At 34.4% G+C, this 18,261-nt stretch overlaps 2 protein-coding genes and 1 long non-coding RNA gene across 4 annotated transcripts; 2 read left to right on the forward strand and 1 right to left on the reverse strand.

Moving 5' to 3' along the window:
- The first annotated feature begins 793 nt into the window (after positions 1 to 793).
- On the forward strand, positions 794 to 6,192 carry CYP97A3 (cytochrome P450, family 97, subfamily A, polypeptide 3). Its single transcript, XM_028070664.2, has 15 exons — positions 794 to 1,242; positions 1,353 to 1,566; positions 1,885 to 1,956; positions 2,071 to 2,181; positions 2,512 to 2,703; positions 2,839 to 3,000; positions 3,690 to 3,785; positions 3,877 to 3,978; positions 4,280 to 4,312; positions 4,619 to 4,699; positions 4,791 to 4,873; positions 5,028 to 5,159; positions 5,224 to 5,284; positions 5,437 to 5,502; positions 5,627 to 6,192. The coding sequence occupies exons 1-15, from the start codon at positions 920 to 922 to the stop codon at positions 5,822 to 5,824; spliced, it is 1,926 nt and encodes a 641-aa protein (XP_027926465.2). The 5' UTR covers positions 794 to 919; the 3' UTR covers positions 5,825 to 6,192.
- A 206-nt stretch (positions 6,193 to 6,398) lies between these two features.
- Positions 6,399 to 15,661, reverse strand: LOC114183591 (sterol 3-beta-glucosyltransferase UGT80A2-like). Of its 2 annotated transcripts, XM_028070665.2 has the most exons (14): positions 15,430 to 15,661; positions 15,117 to 15,283; positions 14,438 to 14,677; positions 13,473 to 13,584; positions 12,768 to 12,938; positions 9,741 to 9,804; positions 9,487 to 9,544; positions 9,204 to 9,381; positions 8,924 to 9,054; positions 8,245 to 8,347; positions 8,079 to 8,155; positions 7,945 to 7,992; positions 7,705 to 7,854; positions 6,399 to 6,925 (listed from the first exon to the last, which is right to left on the reverse strand). In XM_028070665.2, exons 1-14 carry the CDS (start codon positions 15,524 to 15,526, stop codon positions 6,704 to 6,706), a joined length of 1,818 nt encoding a protein of 605 aa, XP_027926466.1. In that variant the 5' UTR covers positions 15,527 to 15,661; the 3' UTR covers positions 6,399 to 6,703. The 2 variants fall into 2 exon arrangements, with proteins under 2 accessions (XP_027926466.1, XP_085529227.1); XM_085673101.1 differs by lacking the exon at positions 12,768 to 12,938.
- Positions 10,362 to 12,589, forward strand: LOC114183592 (uncharacterized). The gene is made up of 3 exons (XR_014994990.1): positions 10,362 to 10,964; positions 11,065 to 11,130; positions 12,179 to 12,589. It is a non-coding gene; the product is annotated as an uncharacterized LOC114183592 (long non-coding RNA).
- Positions 15,662 to 18,261: the final 2,600 nt, after the last annotated feature.

Raw genomic sequence — 18,261 nt, forward strand, 5'->3', positions numbered from 1 at the left:
AACATAAATCATTCCTATTCACAATACTAAAATCATAAATCATATAAAAATAAAAATAAAAATTTGATCTTTTCTTACTTAAATATAAAACCACCACGTGCTATTACTACAAAATTATATTTTTTTTTCTAGTGTTTTATATTTGTCCCTCCAAACCTTTTGAAATAGTTCATTCACAGAAACATTAATAATGTTAATTAATGGTACTATGCATCAGCAATAATTGTAAGATTGAGATGTTGTCCCAATTTTGTACATCCATCACACTTCTTTCTCATATTTGTCCATAGCACCCACAAAATTATTTCTAGCAAGCTTAAAACTTTATAATCTGCCTTTAATTTATAAATTATTTTTTATTTCTAATAGACATATTCTATTAATTTTTTGTTAAATTTGTCCACCACCTCCACACACTTGTCACAATACCAATTTTTTCAAATGTTATGAACAATTATTTTACCTAAATGCATGTACCTATAATTTGACAAAGAACCTTTTCATTTAACATTATCACCAAAAATGGTGTAACAATTCAACACAACCTAACATGATCACAAATCACTTTTGAATTATCCATATTTGGTATTACTAGAGATAAAAAGTGTATTTTTAAACTCAGCAATAAAACAAGTTATCGACTTGTGCACCATACAAAGATTACCTGTGGAGATCAAACAAACGTGGGACTTAAAACAACATAGAAAGAACGTGGCTTACACCGATAGGAACAAAAGCTTAGTTATTGATGGAAAAAAAAAAACAAAAGAGAGTCCAGAAACGGTATCTAACCAAGTTGTTCACCCTTGGTTACACAAAAGATTCCACTCAGAAGCGTACACAAATTATACTCTGTACAGTATTATGTCTATGCATTAGCCACTTATTTATCTGTGACCAATTACACTTTGTGTGATCCATGGCTTCCCACATTGCTCTTCTTCTAGCCCCTCCTCTTTCAATTTCCACTCAACGCTTCCATGCAAAGCAAATTTGCATAAATGGGCTCAAAGTCGCCACTGCCACCACCACTTCTTCTTCTTCTTCTTGTTTTCCATGCTCCATAACAACCCAGAGAGGGTCTTTTTCCTCAGTGATTGCTTGTTCCTCTTCAAATGGAAGAGACCCGGGTTCGGTGGATGATGAAGAGGTACAAAAGGAGCTCATTCTCGAAGAGAAACGGCGAGCTGCATTGTCTGCGAGGATTGCCTCAGGGGAATTCACCGTGAGGCAGAAATCTGTGTAAGTATAAAGAACCTTGAGGTTTCAAAAAAATTCCTTTTTTCACGGAAATTTGTCTTCTTTTTCGAAGAGGAATTTTTGTTTATTTATTATTTGTGGGTTTGATGTAGTTTACTTTCTTTAATGGAGGGATTGGCAAAGGTGGGGGTGCCCAAAGAAGTTCTGGAGTTTTTGTTTGGTTGGGTTGAAGGGGGTGGTGTGTACGCCAAAATTCCTGAGGCAAAAGGGTCAATCAAAGCTGTTCGAAGTGTGGCCTTCTTCATTCCCTTGTATGAACTTTACCTTACATATGGTGGGATTTTTAGGTTGACGTTTGGACCAAAGGTTAGTTATGTTTTTCTCTTTCTTTTTCTTTTTTTTTTTTTCCACCTGAAATGTGGTTTATTTTTCTTTGGAAACAAAGCCTCATCTGGGATAGCAGGGTTTTAAATTGCGGTCGCAATATCATCGTGTTCTTTATTGGGGAAATTTACAGACAAATGCAGTTCATGCTGCCACAATTATAGTTTTCTAGCAATTTGTAATCTCAGTAGGGCTTCCACGGCACTAGAAAAGGGAGAAACTCCCTTAACCTGAATTTATCAATGAAGAAAAGGACACCTTTCAGGGGATAACCGTGTTTCGTTCTTGGTTGTCTTGCAGTCCTTTCTGATAGTATCTGATCCGACTATTGCAAAACACATATTGAAAGACAATTCAAAGGCTTATTCAAAGGTAATCAAACTCAACAATCAGCAATGACCAAAACTGTGCAACTGCTTTTCTGTTCTCTCCTTTCTCTCATACATTGTACTTGCGTGTTAATTTGTAGTACTGCTTCATGTGCAGGGTATCTTGGCTGAGATCCTAGATTTTGTAATGGGGAAAGGTCTCATCCCAGCTGATGGTGAAATATGGCGAGTTAGACGCCGTGCTGTAGTCCCGGCGTTGCACCAGAAGGTATTCTACTGGTCTTAGACTGATTTATTTACAGTCACTTTGAACCATATTCTAGACAGATTTCTTGGCTGCTGAGATCATGGTTTAAAGGGTTACCTTCTTAAGTTGAGGAATCAATTTCAAATTTATGTAGGTGAGAAACAGAATCGCCACAAGGAAATACTTATTAAACAAGGCATATGCATAGAGCATCATATTTTGATATATTTATTTTATGTTGTCAATAAGAGATGTTTGTTACTTCATACTACACCATCCTCACTTTGTCTTAAATCTCCGCTACAGCTTCTCTATCTTGCATTTGATTTCATTTCCTGATTGTGATTATAGTATGTAGCAGCTATGATTGGCCTTTTTGGACAAGCCGCAGATAGGCTCTGCCAGAAGCTAGATGCTGCTGCATCCGATGGAGAAGATGCAGAGATGGAATCACTTTTCTCTCGATTGACCTTGGACATCATAGGAAAGGCAGTATTCAATTATGATTTTGATAGTTTATCGAATGACACCGGTATAGTTGAGGTATAGTTTTTAAAGTATTCCCTTGTGTTTCTGTCTTTTGTATGTACACCACTCCAGTTTACAATTTATCTTGCACCAAGGAATTATTTATAGTATACCAGCTTCACATTGTTGCACTTAATTTAATCATATCAGGCTGTTTATACTGTGCTGAGAGAAGCAGAAGATCGAAGTGTTTCTCCAATTCCGGTATGGGATATCCCAATATGGAAAGATATATCACCACGTTTCAGGAAGGTTAATGCAGCTCTCAAATTGATCAATGATACGCTTGATGATCTTATAGCAATATGCAAGGTAATGTTGTCATTAGTGTGACTCAAGCTTGTGGTCCCAAATATGTTCACGTGAGATGCTATGCAATATGTGATATCACTGCAGAAAGGCACTGTAAATATTGATATGCTGTCTACATTCCTACATCTGCTATGAATATAAGTTTATGTTCATCATCATGATTACGGAATCTTTTCATGATCTCTAACACTATCTTCTGTTTGAAACTTTGGTACCAGAGCTTGATTAGCAAAAGTCAAATTCTGAGTAACCACTTGGTGATTAACTTGGCCATCAATAAAAATGAATCATATGCTTGTTCTTCCTTTTTTTCATCATTTAAGTTCCATCCAAATTGAAGCACAGGACATCTGACTATTCTTGCTTCCTTTTCTGTTCACAAGTTAGATTTGGAGAACTTTTGTGATTAGATCTTTAGAGCATAAATTGAAAATCTTTTGTGGTTTACCCTGAATATGGATGTGCATATATATTGGTCTTGCCAAGCACACATTTCTGCACAACAAAGATTGTTTCTCTGATGTATGTAGCCATACAGTAGCTTTGATGTGCATATGTAGTTAAGTAAATATCAATTTCATAACATGGAAAGTTTTCAGCTGTCATTCACTTGTCTTACAGCGAAATACCCTTCTGTGATTCATCATAGCTCTTACTTGTTTTATATATTTTTCCATTATCATTTTCAGAGAATAGTGGATGAAGAAGAGTTACAGTTTCATGAAGAGTACATGAATGAAAAAGATCCAAGTATTCTACACTTCTTGTTAGCATCAGGAGATGATGTATGTTAGCTGTGTCTCTAATTATATCTTTTTTATATATAAAAAAGAAACTGGAAGTGAGTGCAAAGTTTTAAATAATGACTCTTTGTAGGTATCAAGTAAGCAACTTCGTGATGACTTAATGACCATGCTCATTGCTGGACATGAAACATCAGCTGCTGTTTTAACTTGGACCTTTTATCTACTATCCAAGGTAATAATATGAGGCCAAGGTTCAATGAGAAGGGGATTATTGTTCTGGGGTTATTATTGCTTGACATGGAATTGCAATATTTTTTTTTTAATTCCAAAAGTTTTGGTTAATCAGGCATGAGAAGTTTTGCAAATAATTCATGATCAACAGAACAATTCAGTTATTTCTTGCCATGAATCCCAAATTGAGATGTATACACTTAACAATTATTTTTTTGTAATCACGTAGGTGAAGAATTAATTTTTAATTTGTAATGACTAATACAAGAATATTTTTCTTCTCCTTTTTTGTTGGCATGCAGGAGCCTAGAGTCATGTCCAAGCTCCAAGAAGAGGTTTCATGAGATTCTTAAGGACCACTTTGTCTGTTTTCACTTTTATTTATAGTAATGTCACTTTGTTGTTTGTTTTCAGATTTTTGTAGAAAACAGTAAAAACAATAAAAAGTTTTTTTTTACTGATTCCTATTCAATCTTTGAAAACAGAAAACAAAGTGAAAATAATCTGCATTTTTGTAATTAAAAGTGAAAACAAGAAACGTTTTTTTCAAACTAAACACCCCCCTAATTCTCAAACTAGTATCAGATATCATATCAGGACTCCAGATCAGTTGAAACTAATAAATAAGTGATTTTTCTTAGGTTGATTCTGTACTTGGAGATAGGTATCCAACTATTGAAGACATGAAGAAACTCAAATACACAACCCGAGTGATCAATGAGGTATAAACATGGCATACTTGTATTACGTTTCATCATTATTTTATATCTATCTTGTAATTGACTTTTATAAATATATATTTTCAAATTTTAGTCATTGAGGCTTTACCCACAACCACCTGTGTTGATTCGTCGCTCTATTGAGAATGATGTTCTTGGAGAGTACCCTATTAAGAGGTAATTGCAATAAATATTTGATCTTGATTAACTGGTTAAGAAATAGTTTTTCCAAATTTTCTCACCTTGTTTAAAAGTATTGTTCTTTTTTGTTTTCTCTCAGTATGAAATATATTGAGCATCAATGGTGTTATGTGTCACTATTCTTTTGCAGAGGTGAAGACATATTCATATCTGTCTGGAACCTGCATCGCAGTCCAAAACTGTGGGATGATGCTGACAAGTTTGAGCCTGAAAGATGGCCATTAGATGGACCAAACCCTAACGAGACTAACCAAAGCTTCAAGTATATTACTTATATTTAATATATTTGTTTAGAGGATGTTGTCTTAGTTTATCTATTCTTGCAGATATCTTCCGTTTGGAGGAGGACCACGGAAATGTATAGGTGATTTGTTTGCTACATACGAGGTAATGTTCATTGCTATGCTGTTAAATTTTGTACTTGCCAATGAGCCAGTTGCATCATAATTACTAGTGATAATTATGTTTCTATAATTACTATACGCATACTAATGAGTAATTATCTATGTTTCTATGCTTCTATGATGCTTATGGTAAAGACTGTAGTAGCTCTTGCAATGCTTGTTAGACGGTTCAACTTTCAAATGGCAGTTGGAGCTCCACCTGTAAGTTTGATACTATGTTGTCATATTTTTTAGTATAACCTTAAAGTTCTAGAGAGTGATGGTCTTAAAGTTGGTTGGTTTAACATATCTTAGTAATAGGAAACTGATACTATATAATCTATAGGTTGATATGACTACTGGAGCAACAATTCATACGACACAAGGCCTGAAGATGACTGTAACACACAGAATAAAAGCTCCTATTGTACCCTCATTACAGATGTCAACTTTGGAAGTGGATCCATCCGTAAGCCTTTCTGATCAGGATGAAATAACTCAGAAAGGACAAGTTTATCAGCCTCAGGCTCAGCCTCAGCCCTAGCTGCTGTGTAAACAAATCATAAACCATGTTAACACAATATAAAAAATGAGTGGAAAGGGGAAAAATTTGGGTAGAATTCTTTTCATTCTTTTAGCTTTGAGTGAATTATGTAGTAAGGTGAACCTTTATGTCCTCAAAAAATCAACAATCCCCCACCCTCGCTCCTTTCGGAAGGAAGAGAGCAAAACAACAAATATTTCGTGCCTTTAAAATTCTTATTTCAAAAGGTGTATTCTCAGATTATAAATTTGTAAATACATTAAATTTAGACGTTGAGAGACTGCACAAGTAAACTTGGTGCTATGTCCACCAAGCACATGTAGAACAAAATTGGAAAGTGCAGTAGAAAATGGTTGACACTTTTTGAATGCTTTGCTATTGATGAACGTTCATTAAAAATTGTAAAACTGAGTTTACTTATTTATCGTGTCTCATACTCAGTTTTGTAATTTTAAACAAATCTTAACTAATAATCACGTATTAAAAAGTTTCTGTTGTTGTCACTCTTAGCATAAAGGGAGCGAGGACAGTCACTAATTGAATATAGTGCTTGGAGGAGAACAGTACACAAAAATAAACCAACAAATTTGCATCTTCCTTGTCCATAAATTTTATAGAAAATGATTGGTTGTATTCTACAAAACACTGGTTCTTGTAACATACAAACCGTTTACTAAAAGTAAAACAAAAGATGTAAGGTAGCATCTGTTGACAGTGATTGGAGTATACTGGAATCCCTTCAGAAATGCTTCTGGAGAAGCTCAGCAAAATCACCGTGGCTATTTACTTTTAGGAATTGCTTCTATATCAGAATTACTCTGGATGACAGACATGATTACATGGACGAGTGTGCTTTATGTAGTTTTTTTTCTCCTCTTTTTATGGTCGATGTGTATCCACAGAAGATGTAGAGCCACCAAAACATCCTCGTAAAGAGAAATATTTATGAATGGGCTTGGGCTTGGTTACGGCGGCTAAAGCCTTGGCCTCTTCACACTTGGATTTTTGGTCCGGATAATGTTTATAGAAAGCTTTAACCGCTCCTAGCACCCCATCTTCATTTTTCATGGAATTAGCAAGTTCAACAGCACGCCCTTTCACCTGTATATAAGCCCCAGAACGATATATATCATCAGCAAGAGTAAAAACGAAAAGCATTCCAGGATGGCAATGAATTCGCAGATCTATTACCATAATAACAAATTACTAGCAACTAACGGAAACTCTCACTAGCGTCAACCTAGTAGTGACGGGTTTGAATAACATGTAAAATGTCCCAAGTTTCTTCTAGTCACCATTATAAGAAAAGAAAAATATGTTGAGATCACAGTTAAACACGGCCAAGCTTCCTATACTTTCATATCGATGTAACTTGGTTCTCAATCTCTAAAAGACATGTAGATTTAGTTCATCTCTAAGAATTCATAATGTTTTTTAAAGTTCACGAGTTATTCACAGTTCCAAGATAAGAATTCATTAAAGTATAAGAGTCTTGACCATATTTGACAGATTCGCATTGTTCCCTAACTAAAGAAAGAAATAGGGGAAACTACTGCTGTGAAGTCATTTCCAGTTGTTAATATGATTCCATACCGTATTTCGGGAGCAATGGTGAATTCTTCTTTTTCTTTACTTGATTTTGTCACTTCCCATGATAAAATATATAAATCGGTGTGTCACCAAAGTAAATAAATGGGTGCTTGATAAGCATATACTACTAACGATCGCCAACCAAAACATTAATGTCGAGCAAATGCTTTTTCGTGGTAAATTATGGTATGGGATATTTATGGATTATGAACAAGGGTAGACCGGAACACATTCTATATGCTACATTCACAGTACTAACTGCTCTGATATGTGATCAAATTAAATATTACCTCTGGTTTCAGCATAAAGTTTATGGCATCGACCAGCCTGTCTAATGTAAACTCATCCACCGGGATGGGTGCAGGACCTACTCCTCTAGCATGTACCCGCTCTCCCCAAAATGGTTGGTCCCCAAAGAATGGTACAATGGTTGTTGGGCACTGCAAAATTGCCGAATGGAAAAGATCTTATTATTTTGAGAGGAATATAATATTGAAATTGCAAGAATTCACATTACACCGATACATTACTTCAGCTCTAAGACCAGCGGCAGTTGTTCCGGCACCCCCGTGATGTATCTGAAATTGGTAACTTTCAAGCAGAACTCAAATTTAAATTAAAAAAAAAAAAAAAACATTAGTACTTCCATTAAGTGAAAATTTACCACAGCAGTGCATCGGGGAAACAGCCAATCATGCGGACAGTTGTCCAAGAAATACAGAGATTTCTTTCGTTCTGCCACTGAGAAACAGAAATTACTACATACTTCACAATCAAATAAGCATAAATAGTATACCAATGGCATGTTTTAAGTAGAAATCATGACTCACAAGACCCAAGACCACCCCAGCCTCTGTTAATGACACCTCTCTGTCCTGTTTTTTCCAGAGCTTGTATTATAATTTTCGTCATTTTCTCTGGTTCTTGTAAAGGCTGTTTAAAAGACCAATAAATATTACATGACAATAGTGTTTGAAGGATATAAAGTTGGCATACATCTATTTTGACGATTAATACAATCAAAAGCAGAATTATAGCTCAATATGTATAGTGATTCTTTATCCGCAGTTTCATATCTCTGCTTTGGCAAACAAATACATGAAATAGAAGAGCCTTTATTTTTACTTCTTCAGCAAGCGTTTTCTATATTTGTTTCTCAAAGTATAAAGTCATCATTACTTCTTCAGCAAGCCTTTATTACAATTGTACAGAATTTCATTCAAGACAGATGTTTCTTTTAATTTTAATTTGAAAACTGAAATGACTTTGTGGGAACTTCCAGGAACAACTCAGAAAAAAATTATCTCTTAGCTTCCCCTTCTCACAGACAACTTCCGAAGCAAAATTAGAGATCAAAAGGCGAGGCACCTTTAATTTAACACCTTAGTATGGAACAAGTCACCGAGTCTGATATATATATATATATATATTACTAACAAATCTTAGTGTAATCTGCAGAGTCATCAGAGGTTAATTAGATGACCAAAACACAGTAGTATAGAAACTCACAAGGCTACCAAATCCAACATAAATAGGTTTTTCTCCCTCTTCAAGCCAATCTACTAGCGATTTTGGTGGGTCAAAAGTTGAAGCAAGGTCAAGGAAACAAAATCCAACAACATCAATCTTAGGTCCCCAGTCTGCAAATCAGTAAAAGACAAATATATTATCATGACATCCTCCACAAAATAACGATTGTGGTAGTATTCCTCACAACCCTATCTAATAACAATTGCAATGGAAAAGTGAGGGCTAAAATATGAGAACACATTATAAATACATATCTAACCTTTTGGTTTAGGGACTAAGTGAGGGCTCCACATATAACCATGGGGCACATCAAAAGGGTGAGTGTAAGATCCACTTAGATATGTAACAGGCTTTAGCTTCAACTTTTTCTTCCTAAACTCATTTATCAAGTCTCGTATTCCAAGCCAGATTAAAGCATCAACTATTTGATATGACAGCTGAGAGTTGAAACACCAAACAAAACGATAAATTAGAATCCCATGGGATATTAATAGATTGGCTAATTTCAGATTAACGATTAACAGACAGATAGTAGAACTCACTCTGTAGCCAATTGGTTGCTTAACACGGGAAAGAGGATGAGGGAATTCAGTAGTAGGCCTGGAAATGTTGTAAAACATTGTCATGCATAATCGAAGTACAAAAGTATCCTCTAACCTATCTGCTTACCTGTTCTTTATGACTACTGAGAACGATTTTAGATCCTAAGCCAATGCTTGATAAACACAGGAGATAAATCACAGTAGACATGTATAATTAAGTGTAGGATTAGCCTGTGTTATGAAACAAGACTTACGTCCATGGCATAGTGAAGAATACGTGAAGTGGAACTTTTAGATATTCAGCAACATGTGTATGCCCTGCATAAGGTTCATATACATTAAAAGAACATACAATATTTTTTAGTAATACATAACAGCTGTGAATAATATCAGATAGCTTTCTAGAGGCGTAGTAATTTATATTCCTCTGCCAGTGAACTTTATTTCTGTTTGTTAATAGCCTATTGGTAGTTTCCATCTCTGGGACTTCGTAATAAAAAGGAGGAATTTCTTGTTTAGTCTACAATGTCTTTCATCATGCATTTCAGCTTGAGAAAACTAGGATTTCTTCCCCTCTCTTTCTGTTATGCGTTACTTTTCACAGTCACTAAAAGTCTCCCATAAGTTTGTTTTTCATTGCTTTGCTAAACTAATAGTATACCCTTTTCACTCTCATAACGAAATGAAGTAATCCTCAAAAACATATCTAATCTAGATGTTTACCCATAAAAAAAAACGAATCAATAAAACGTGAAAGCTGCTGCTGCCAATACAATCTTGCGGCCCATGCCTTTGACTTTGCCCACTCTTTAAATTCAGTAGTTTAAAACTTAATCAGCACAAAACTCTAGAAAGCTTGCTCTTTGGGTCACAGAGACCCTGATGTGGAAAACTAACCCAACTGAAAAAAGCCACTGTACGAAGATTTCCTTATAAGGTCTTCATCAATATTAACAAGCTGGCAAACCACAATACAAAATTTTCCAGCTATTTTTTCTGTAGATATATTTTCCCTGAGTGTACCCAAATTAAAATTTGTAAGTCTAACTATCCTTATCAATTAATCAGTTACAGTAAATGTAGCAGAACCCGTATGATTTAGACTTTCAGTTAATAGTGTCAGAACAAATGTTTCCCAGATTTCTCTCTAAGCTTTTTCTCATTTTATCTTTCTCAGTGCTTCTTGATTTCTGATGAGAAATACAATTTAAACTTTAGTAACCATTGATGGACTAACAGATAAAATACAGTCGCAGTTATTGTGAAGACCCAAATTTTCAGTCCCCTAATCTCTTCTCTCTCGCCACCCACACCACTGAAACACTTTGCACCTCACAACACCCTTCTCCCTCTTCTCTTCTCTGCCTTCTCTCTATCAAAGGAGAAAATTCTGAATCACTCTTCTGTATTAGCAGAATCCAAACCCGGGGTCAATTCAGAATCTCTCCTCTTAGCTTCAACTCCTTCTTCTCCTCCATGTAAGTCACTCCCAACCATTTCATTCCTCTTTAATTCGACAATTTGTAGAATCCCTTTCTGCTGTTGGGAACCCATCTCATTTTGGACCTGAAATTCCAGTTCTCTAGTGGTACGACTGAAGCTCTTGAGTGGGAGGGTCCAAGTTCATTAGAAAGATATATAGAGGTAAGGGAAGCTAGCTCCTCTTCTCAAATTTGTATAGAAAATCTATGGATGAGCTTGAATTATGTAATTGAGTGATGAATTTGTGTTTGTATTGCGTGTATTGGTGAAAATTACTTGGTGATTGATAGAAACTGGTCTGTTGCATGTGGGAACAAGTGTGTGACCTGGTATTTTCGCCTAGGCGAGTTATTCTCGTCTGAGCGAAAGCATCAGGAGACGCACATCTCTTCCTGCGCGAAGTCTCGCCTAGGCGAGCTGGGGTCGCCTGAGCGAGATAACGATCTCGTCTGGGCGAACCAGTCTAGCCTGAGCGAGAGTTCGCCTAGGTTTTTCTCTTTTACAACTGTTAGTGTCTCGCCTAGGCGAGACTGACCCGTCTGAGCGAGATAACCTCTCGCCTAGGCTAGACTTTTTAGCCTGAGCGAGAACCACTGCAGTGATAGTGCTTCACATCTGTTTTCTTTGGTAAAAATATATGCTTTAATGCATCCTTGTGCAACTTAGGTCCTGTATGCTTTGAATGCTATCATTGATGTATTGTATGATTTAATTGGATGAATATAAGTTATGAGAAGATGAGGTTAAAATGGAATTTCAAGGGAAATCCAAGTGGAATAGTAGTGTGTGTAAGGATGTGAGAAATCTAAAATGGTTGGTATCCTGAAACTCCAATAATCATTCAAGCTCAGATAGAGTAGAATGGATTATGTCGTGAGGAGTAGCAGGAAGTCCTCGTCGTCGGACTTGATCAAGTCTTAGACGTGGAGGGGACTTACCCTGGGAACGGTTGGGTGAATACTCCATGTGTCCAGACTCTGCAGAGTCTAGGAACCGTTACAGGTGCAAGCCACCAAGAGCTCCAACGTCCCTTACACAATCCGGATATTGAGTCGATAAAACTATGATTGTATTATATGCTATGAATGAATTCTCTAATTGCGAAGTGTATTTATGTTGCTTCTTTCAGTTGGCTTACCCTTCTTGTTTGTGTTGTCTGCTTTTGTATTTTTGTCCTTTTGCTATGATCACCTGTGTTTGGTGGGAGCAGGGCAGAAACCAGGTGGAGATACCCCTCCTGAGTAGGAGTGGAGCATGGCAGGGAGTGCCCGCTGTAATTAAGTTTTGGTTGTATGTTTTGGAGTGGTGTAGTTTAGCACCCTTTTCACCTTCTATTACTTTGTATATATATACATATATATATATATATATATATGTATATATATGTATATATATATACATATATATATATATATATATGTATATATATATATGTAGAAGTAACAGCTCGAAGGACTGTACTAAGTTCATATATTGTGTATATATGACTGTTATCCTGACTATCTGCACTGTTTGATCACGATATAATATTTTGTTTGATAGTGTGAAAAACTATTAAATGGGATGTTACAGTTATAATGAACTGTGAGATTACCACTCTGTATTTACCAAGCACTTCAGAGGATAAAAATCCATAAATTTTATGGGACACAGTTTGTGGTTGAATTTTCCGTTACATTGCAATCTCTGATTACTTGATAAAATACTTGAACTACATTATCTTAAATGTTATTTATAATGATTATGAAACATAGCACAATGAAATTGAAAGAAAAAAAATATCTTAAGTAAAATCTAACCGTATGCTGGAGGATTAGCAATTATCGCTTCTGCTTTAAATGTTGCATTATACTCTGGGTAACGACTGTGGCATGCAGGAAGCAAAGAATTAATAATATCCTTGATTTGATTTCTTTGTATGTGTATTTCTGAAGGTCCTGATGGCAAAAAGCCTTTATTCTTGACCATATCTGAAGAAAACATGTATATTTATAATTTGAAAGCATGAACAGAGAAGAAACACAATTCATTAAACGGCTACAAATATTTATATCAGAAAAGAGTGGTATAAACATTCCCTCACCTCCATATGACCAAAAATGTACCATTGATTCTTGGGGAGTAATCCTCGTGATTTTATATTAAGTTTTAGATTCACCTTCTATTCCAGCTATAGAGCTCCTCATTTTTTTAGATAAAGTTTTTTTGTGTATACATATTTTTGGACAAATAACTACAGCATACATGACATTTCTTGTTAAGGAGAGATGGCGGCATGAAATCCATTCCACTGGTAAAAATGGACTGCATTCATCTGATTAATTATTTTTGTGTTGAATTATGAAGATAAATAGTAGAAAACTACAAATGATGCTATGGGCAAGTTACTAATAAAAGTTAGTATGAGTAGTCATTACCAGGTAATGTTATTACTCAATTTTAAATAATTAAAGCAAGTTGGATCTAGAAAGATTTTGCTTTGGATTAAGACAAGATACACTTACAACCAGCAAGAACTTTAGGATCTCCACCCAAAGGGTAAAACTCCAAGCCTGCATTCAAGACAAAATCTTCGAAGTTCTTATGAGTAGCTAGCCTAACTCTGTGGCCATCTTCCTGCAAAAGACACAGCCTCAACTAGGTTGCATTACATAGGATTAAAGGAAAAGAGAATGAAAAAGCTTTAGAAAATAAAGACATCAACATTTTCGATAGTGTCACGAGTTTGATCAAGTAATAAGCTATTAAAAAGAAAGTTTGTGATCCATAATGAAACACGGGCTGACTGTTTCAATAATAGTCAAAACAAATAAATGAAGCTCTAGGGTCAGTACGATTCCTATGGGGCGGACAAACAGGGAAGACATACAAAAGGGTTATTTTAGTTGTACTTTGCAAGTTGTGAAACTATAAAAATGCTTTGGTCCTGTTCAACCGTCTCTCAGGCACAAAGCCATACTTCAGTAATTTCAACTTGTACAACGTCAGAGAGAGGGGTGAAATAAACTGATTTTTAAATTTCTGTAAAAAGTAAAGACATCACATGCAAGACTGTATTTGGTAAACTTGTAAAATTTAAAACCATAAATCTACTGTAAGCTCACTTGCACAGAAAACCTGAACCACAAGTTACTAGGAGGAGACCAGTTATGTTCCCAGGCTTTTGAAAGCAATTAAGCAAGCCAGAGCAGGATCTTGGCATTAAAATTATAAAATTACAAAACTTTTGCTTGGTGCAAAAATATTTCATAAGCAGGACCTTGGCATTAAAAGCTTAATTTCAGAACAAACTAATAACCTATTTCCATTGTTATTAAATGTCCATTGTTATTAAATGTCGCCAGAGTAAAATTAAACATTTTGAACCCTAATTACTGCCATTAACACAACGTAACAATATACAACACATTCTTGCAGTACATGATCATCGTCTAAAACTAATACTTCAGAAACCAGGAATGCAAAAAACCTGCAGACGCTTCCCCATGGCAATAAATGGCTGGACATCTCCCCGTGTGCCGACTATAAGCATTACAATTTGAAGTGGCTTGATAGGTCGAATATCCTGATTGTGTATTGCATCCCAAAATTCCTCATGAGGTTCATCACATTTAACATGATGCTCATGAACACTACTTCCTACTCCTGGAACTTTAATTTCAACTGTACCATCAGCCTTAAGTACGGAAGCCCGTTTTACCCATTGCACCTAACACATTTGCAAACAGTTTTCAAGGATTAAAAAAACATGAAGAGAATTTAAAAGCGTCAAGTTAAATATTTTAAAGTGATAGAAATAATTTGAAGTAGTATCAGGAAACGTGACCAATACAGAATGATTGTTAGGATACTCGGCAACCTATAATGTATCTAGGTATATGCGGGGATATGCACAATTGAGATCCCATTCAACACAAAACTACAGTTCAGCACGCCACTATTAACACCTCCGATTTAACTGATGCATAAATCTATCTTCCCAACAACAAAAATTCCAACTGAGAAACAAGTCACAGCATAAAATTACACTACAGTCCCTGTCCTGTTATATACGTCCCCCTTCCAAAATGCAACACATTGCTACATACGAGCCTTCAATTGCATAAAATTCGAAGAATAATTATAGAACACAGTAATTCTGGTGAAACCTTTTCCCTGAAGGGTACTTTGGCGTCAAGGAACCTAGCAAGCGCCGCTACACTGCTTCCCTTGCTCCTAACTCTCGTAAGATCATTATCACCGTTAACCGGTGCAGGTGCAGGTGTAGGCGCAGGCGTGTTCCGTTCCGTATAGGATGAATTCCTGTGAAGAGGCCCTGCGTAAGAACAATCCAAAGAAGAAGCAATACACGTAACCGCATGAGTTGTGTTTGTTCTTGTTTTTACTATCGTTACTCCACAAGCCTAATTGCATGGAAACGATCTTGTAAAATCGAGGGAAAGATTAAGGAGGAAATGTTACCGGCGGAGGCGGGAGCGGAAGTGGCGTCTGTGTCTAAAGAGACTGAGATGTCACTGGAGGAAGAGGTCGCCCGGTGGAGAGTGTTCTCCTCCGCCATCGGAATGGAGAAAGGAGAACGGAGAACTTCCAAGATCGAACCAAGGTTCGTTACGCTTTATGGTTATGCCAAGGAAGGAATAAAGGCTCCGACGCTTTTTACTTTTTCCTTTTTTCTTTTTATTTGTTTTTTGAATTTTCTGGGCAAGGGAAAGCATGACAAAATCCCAAGTGGCTGCCACGTGGAACGGTTAGAGAGCACGTCGTTTCATGTGCCGCGTTAACATAACTGACTGTCATGGAATGATGGATGAGTACACGGCGCGTCACCACCGCATAGTTGTCGTCGTCGGCGGCATGCATGGACGTGTCCCCCAGCATGTAGCATGCTTTTTGCTTTCTAAATAATTGTTATTTGTAAAGAATAGTTTATTTATAGTTATTTTAAAAATACAAAAAAATTTTATAAGTATTTAATAATGAAATATTAAATAATATTACTAAAAGTATGTGTCAAGCATTTTTAAAAGGCTATGTCAAACTATCATTTATTTTTTGCTTTCACATGCTATTTATTACCCACTTATTTTTTGAAACAAATTTGTTTTATTTTTCAGATTAAAAATAAAACCCTTTCACCAAACTTAAAAAATAACCACAACACAACTTTAACCTATAAAAAACAATTCAGATTAACTTCTTAAATTTTACTGAAACATCTAGTTTATCCCTGAATGTGTGCTGATAGATGTTCGTGTTTATAGAGAAAAGTATACACTATAAAAGCATAATTATTTCACTAACATTATTTTAATAAATGACATGTTCGATATTTTTTTTAATATGTATTAAGAAAACTATGTATCATTCGTCTGAAGATATAAACAAAAAATATGCAAAACTTCAAAGATCGTGACTTTTAAAATAGGTATCCTATATCTGAACTGAATTCTTTCTGGTTAAAGAATATCTTTTTAGTTGCTTTTGAACAATTAGGAGATTCTCTAGAAGAAATACGGAGTTTTGCTTTTGGTAGCAACATGTTATGGGGTGGTGGTCCCGCTTATGGGGTCAAATCCATATGTTCTAAGAATAAATATTGGAATCTTATCGATCTCATAAGTATTATACCAAATCCCATCAATCGAATCGCTTTTTCAAGAAATACGAGACATCTAAGTCATCCAAGTAGAAGAACTCCTGAACATTTAGCGATCTCAGATGTGTCGATATCAATAGTAACTCATTATTTCGATGAGTCATTTCTTCAGACAAAAAAAGATTATGGAAACAATTACCCGGAATCTCACTTTTCAGATTCCATTGTGGAAGACACAATGAAATCTGACGAATTCGCCATAATATATCTGATCCATGCATAATATCATGAAAAATGGATACAAATTTTTGGCTGTTACTTATTATCGGCAATAGGTATGAAAAAATATCTAAAAATATGACTTTTAACGAGTTAGCAGAAAATGACTTTAACTTCAGAAACTAAAATTTACATCACTATAATTTTCAAATGTTTTTTTTATTGCTCTAAAATGAAATGATTTTTATAAAAGAAAATACTCACTGGACTAGACTTACACTAAATTTGAAATACTAAAAAATAATTAAATGTAATATATATCTATAACAATATATAAAGATGATTCCCCTTTTTGTGTCTACTTTTCAAAATACCGTTTTTACCCCTTTAAATATAATAATTTATTAAATTTTTAAAAATTGACCGTTATTTTTACAAACTTTTTATAAAATCAGATGTTTCTATTTCTTCTCTTCTTTATTTATCAATGGTTAGTCTTTTATCTGTTATGATATATTTCACTTTATTTTTAATAAATATAATTTTAATATATATATATATATATATATATATATATATTAACTTAATAACATTATAATATTATCACCTATTAATATAATATCATGCATATTTAAAAAATATATACACACAGACACGATAACACATGTGTTACGCTAGTATATATATATATATATATATATATATATATATATATATATAAATTAACATTTAGTTATTTTTTAAATTTATTAATATTAAATGGTCCAAAATCACTTATTTTAGCACTTCTACAAAGTGTTACATAGTTCCGTCTCTCTCTATACTGTGACAAATAATTGTAGTTTTTATATTAATAATCTTTGAAAGCTAAAAGATAATTTTTTTATTAAAGAATTGAAATAAAAATTGTAATGATTAAAATTAATACTAAAAATTTCTTATTATATAATTTGTAATTTAAGAAAAATAATACGTCCCTTTTTTATTTTGGAATCTTAAATATAAACTATTTATTATAATTTTTATAATGATGTTATTGAATTTGACTCGTCGTTTATGTGAGATGTGTAATAAATACTTTTAAACTTACTCAAGCCTCACATAATAAATTTTTGTATGATGATTCAATAAATATAGTAAGATAGATTTTAATACTACTTTTGAATGTTAGGTTTATATCTAATTCCCAATTTGACATTTGTACACTTTATTTTAGTCATATTTTTTAAATGTAAAACAAAAGCAGTAACTTTAATTTTGAGAACTTAATTAATATTTCAGTCCTTATAATTTAATGAAATGAATCGCATAAAATTTTTCTTATATATAAAAATAAAGATTAATTGATTTCTTTTTGAAAAACTGGACAGAACTCGTAAAAAAAAAGTACAAAAATCAAAATCACTTAAGAATGAAATTATTAATCAAGTCAAAATGACTTTTTGATAAAAAAATTCGAAAGTTTTGTATGCAAAATA

Source organism: Vigna unguiculata, chromosome 5 (genome assembly GCF_037176805.1).
Source record: "Vigna unguiculata cultivar grain cowpea cultivar isolate G323 ecotype 2 chromosome 5, ASM3717680v1, whole genome shotgun sequence".
NCBI lineage: Eukaryota > Viridiplantae > Streptophyta > Magnoliopsida > Fabales > Fabaceae > Vigna > Vigna unguiculata.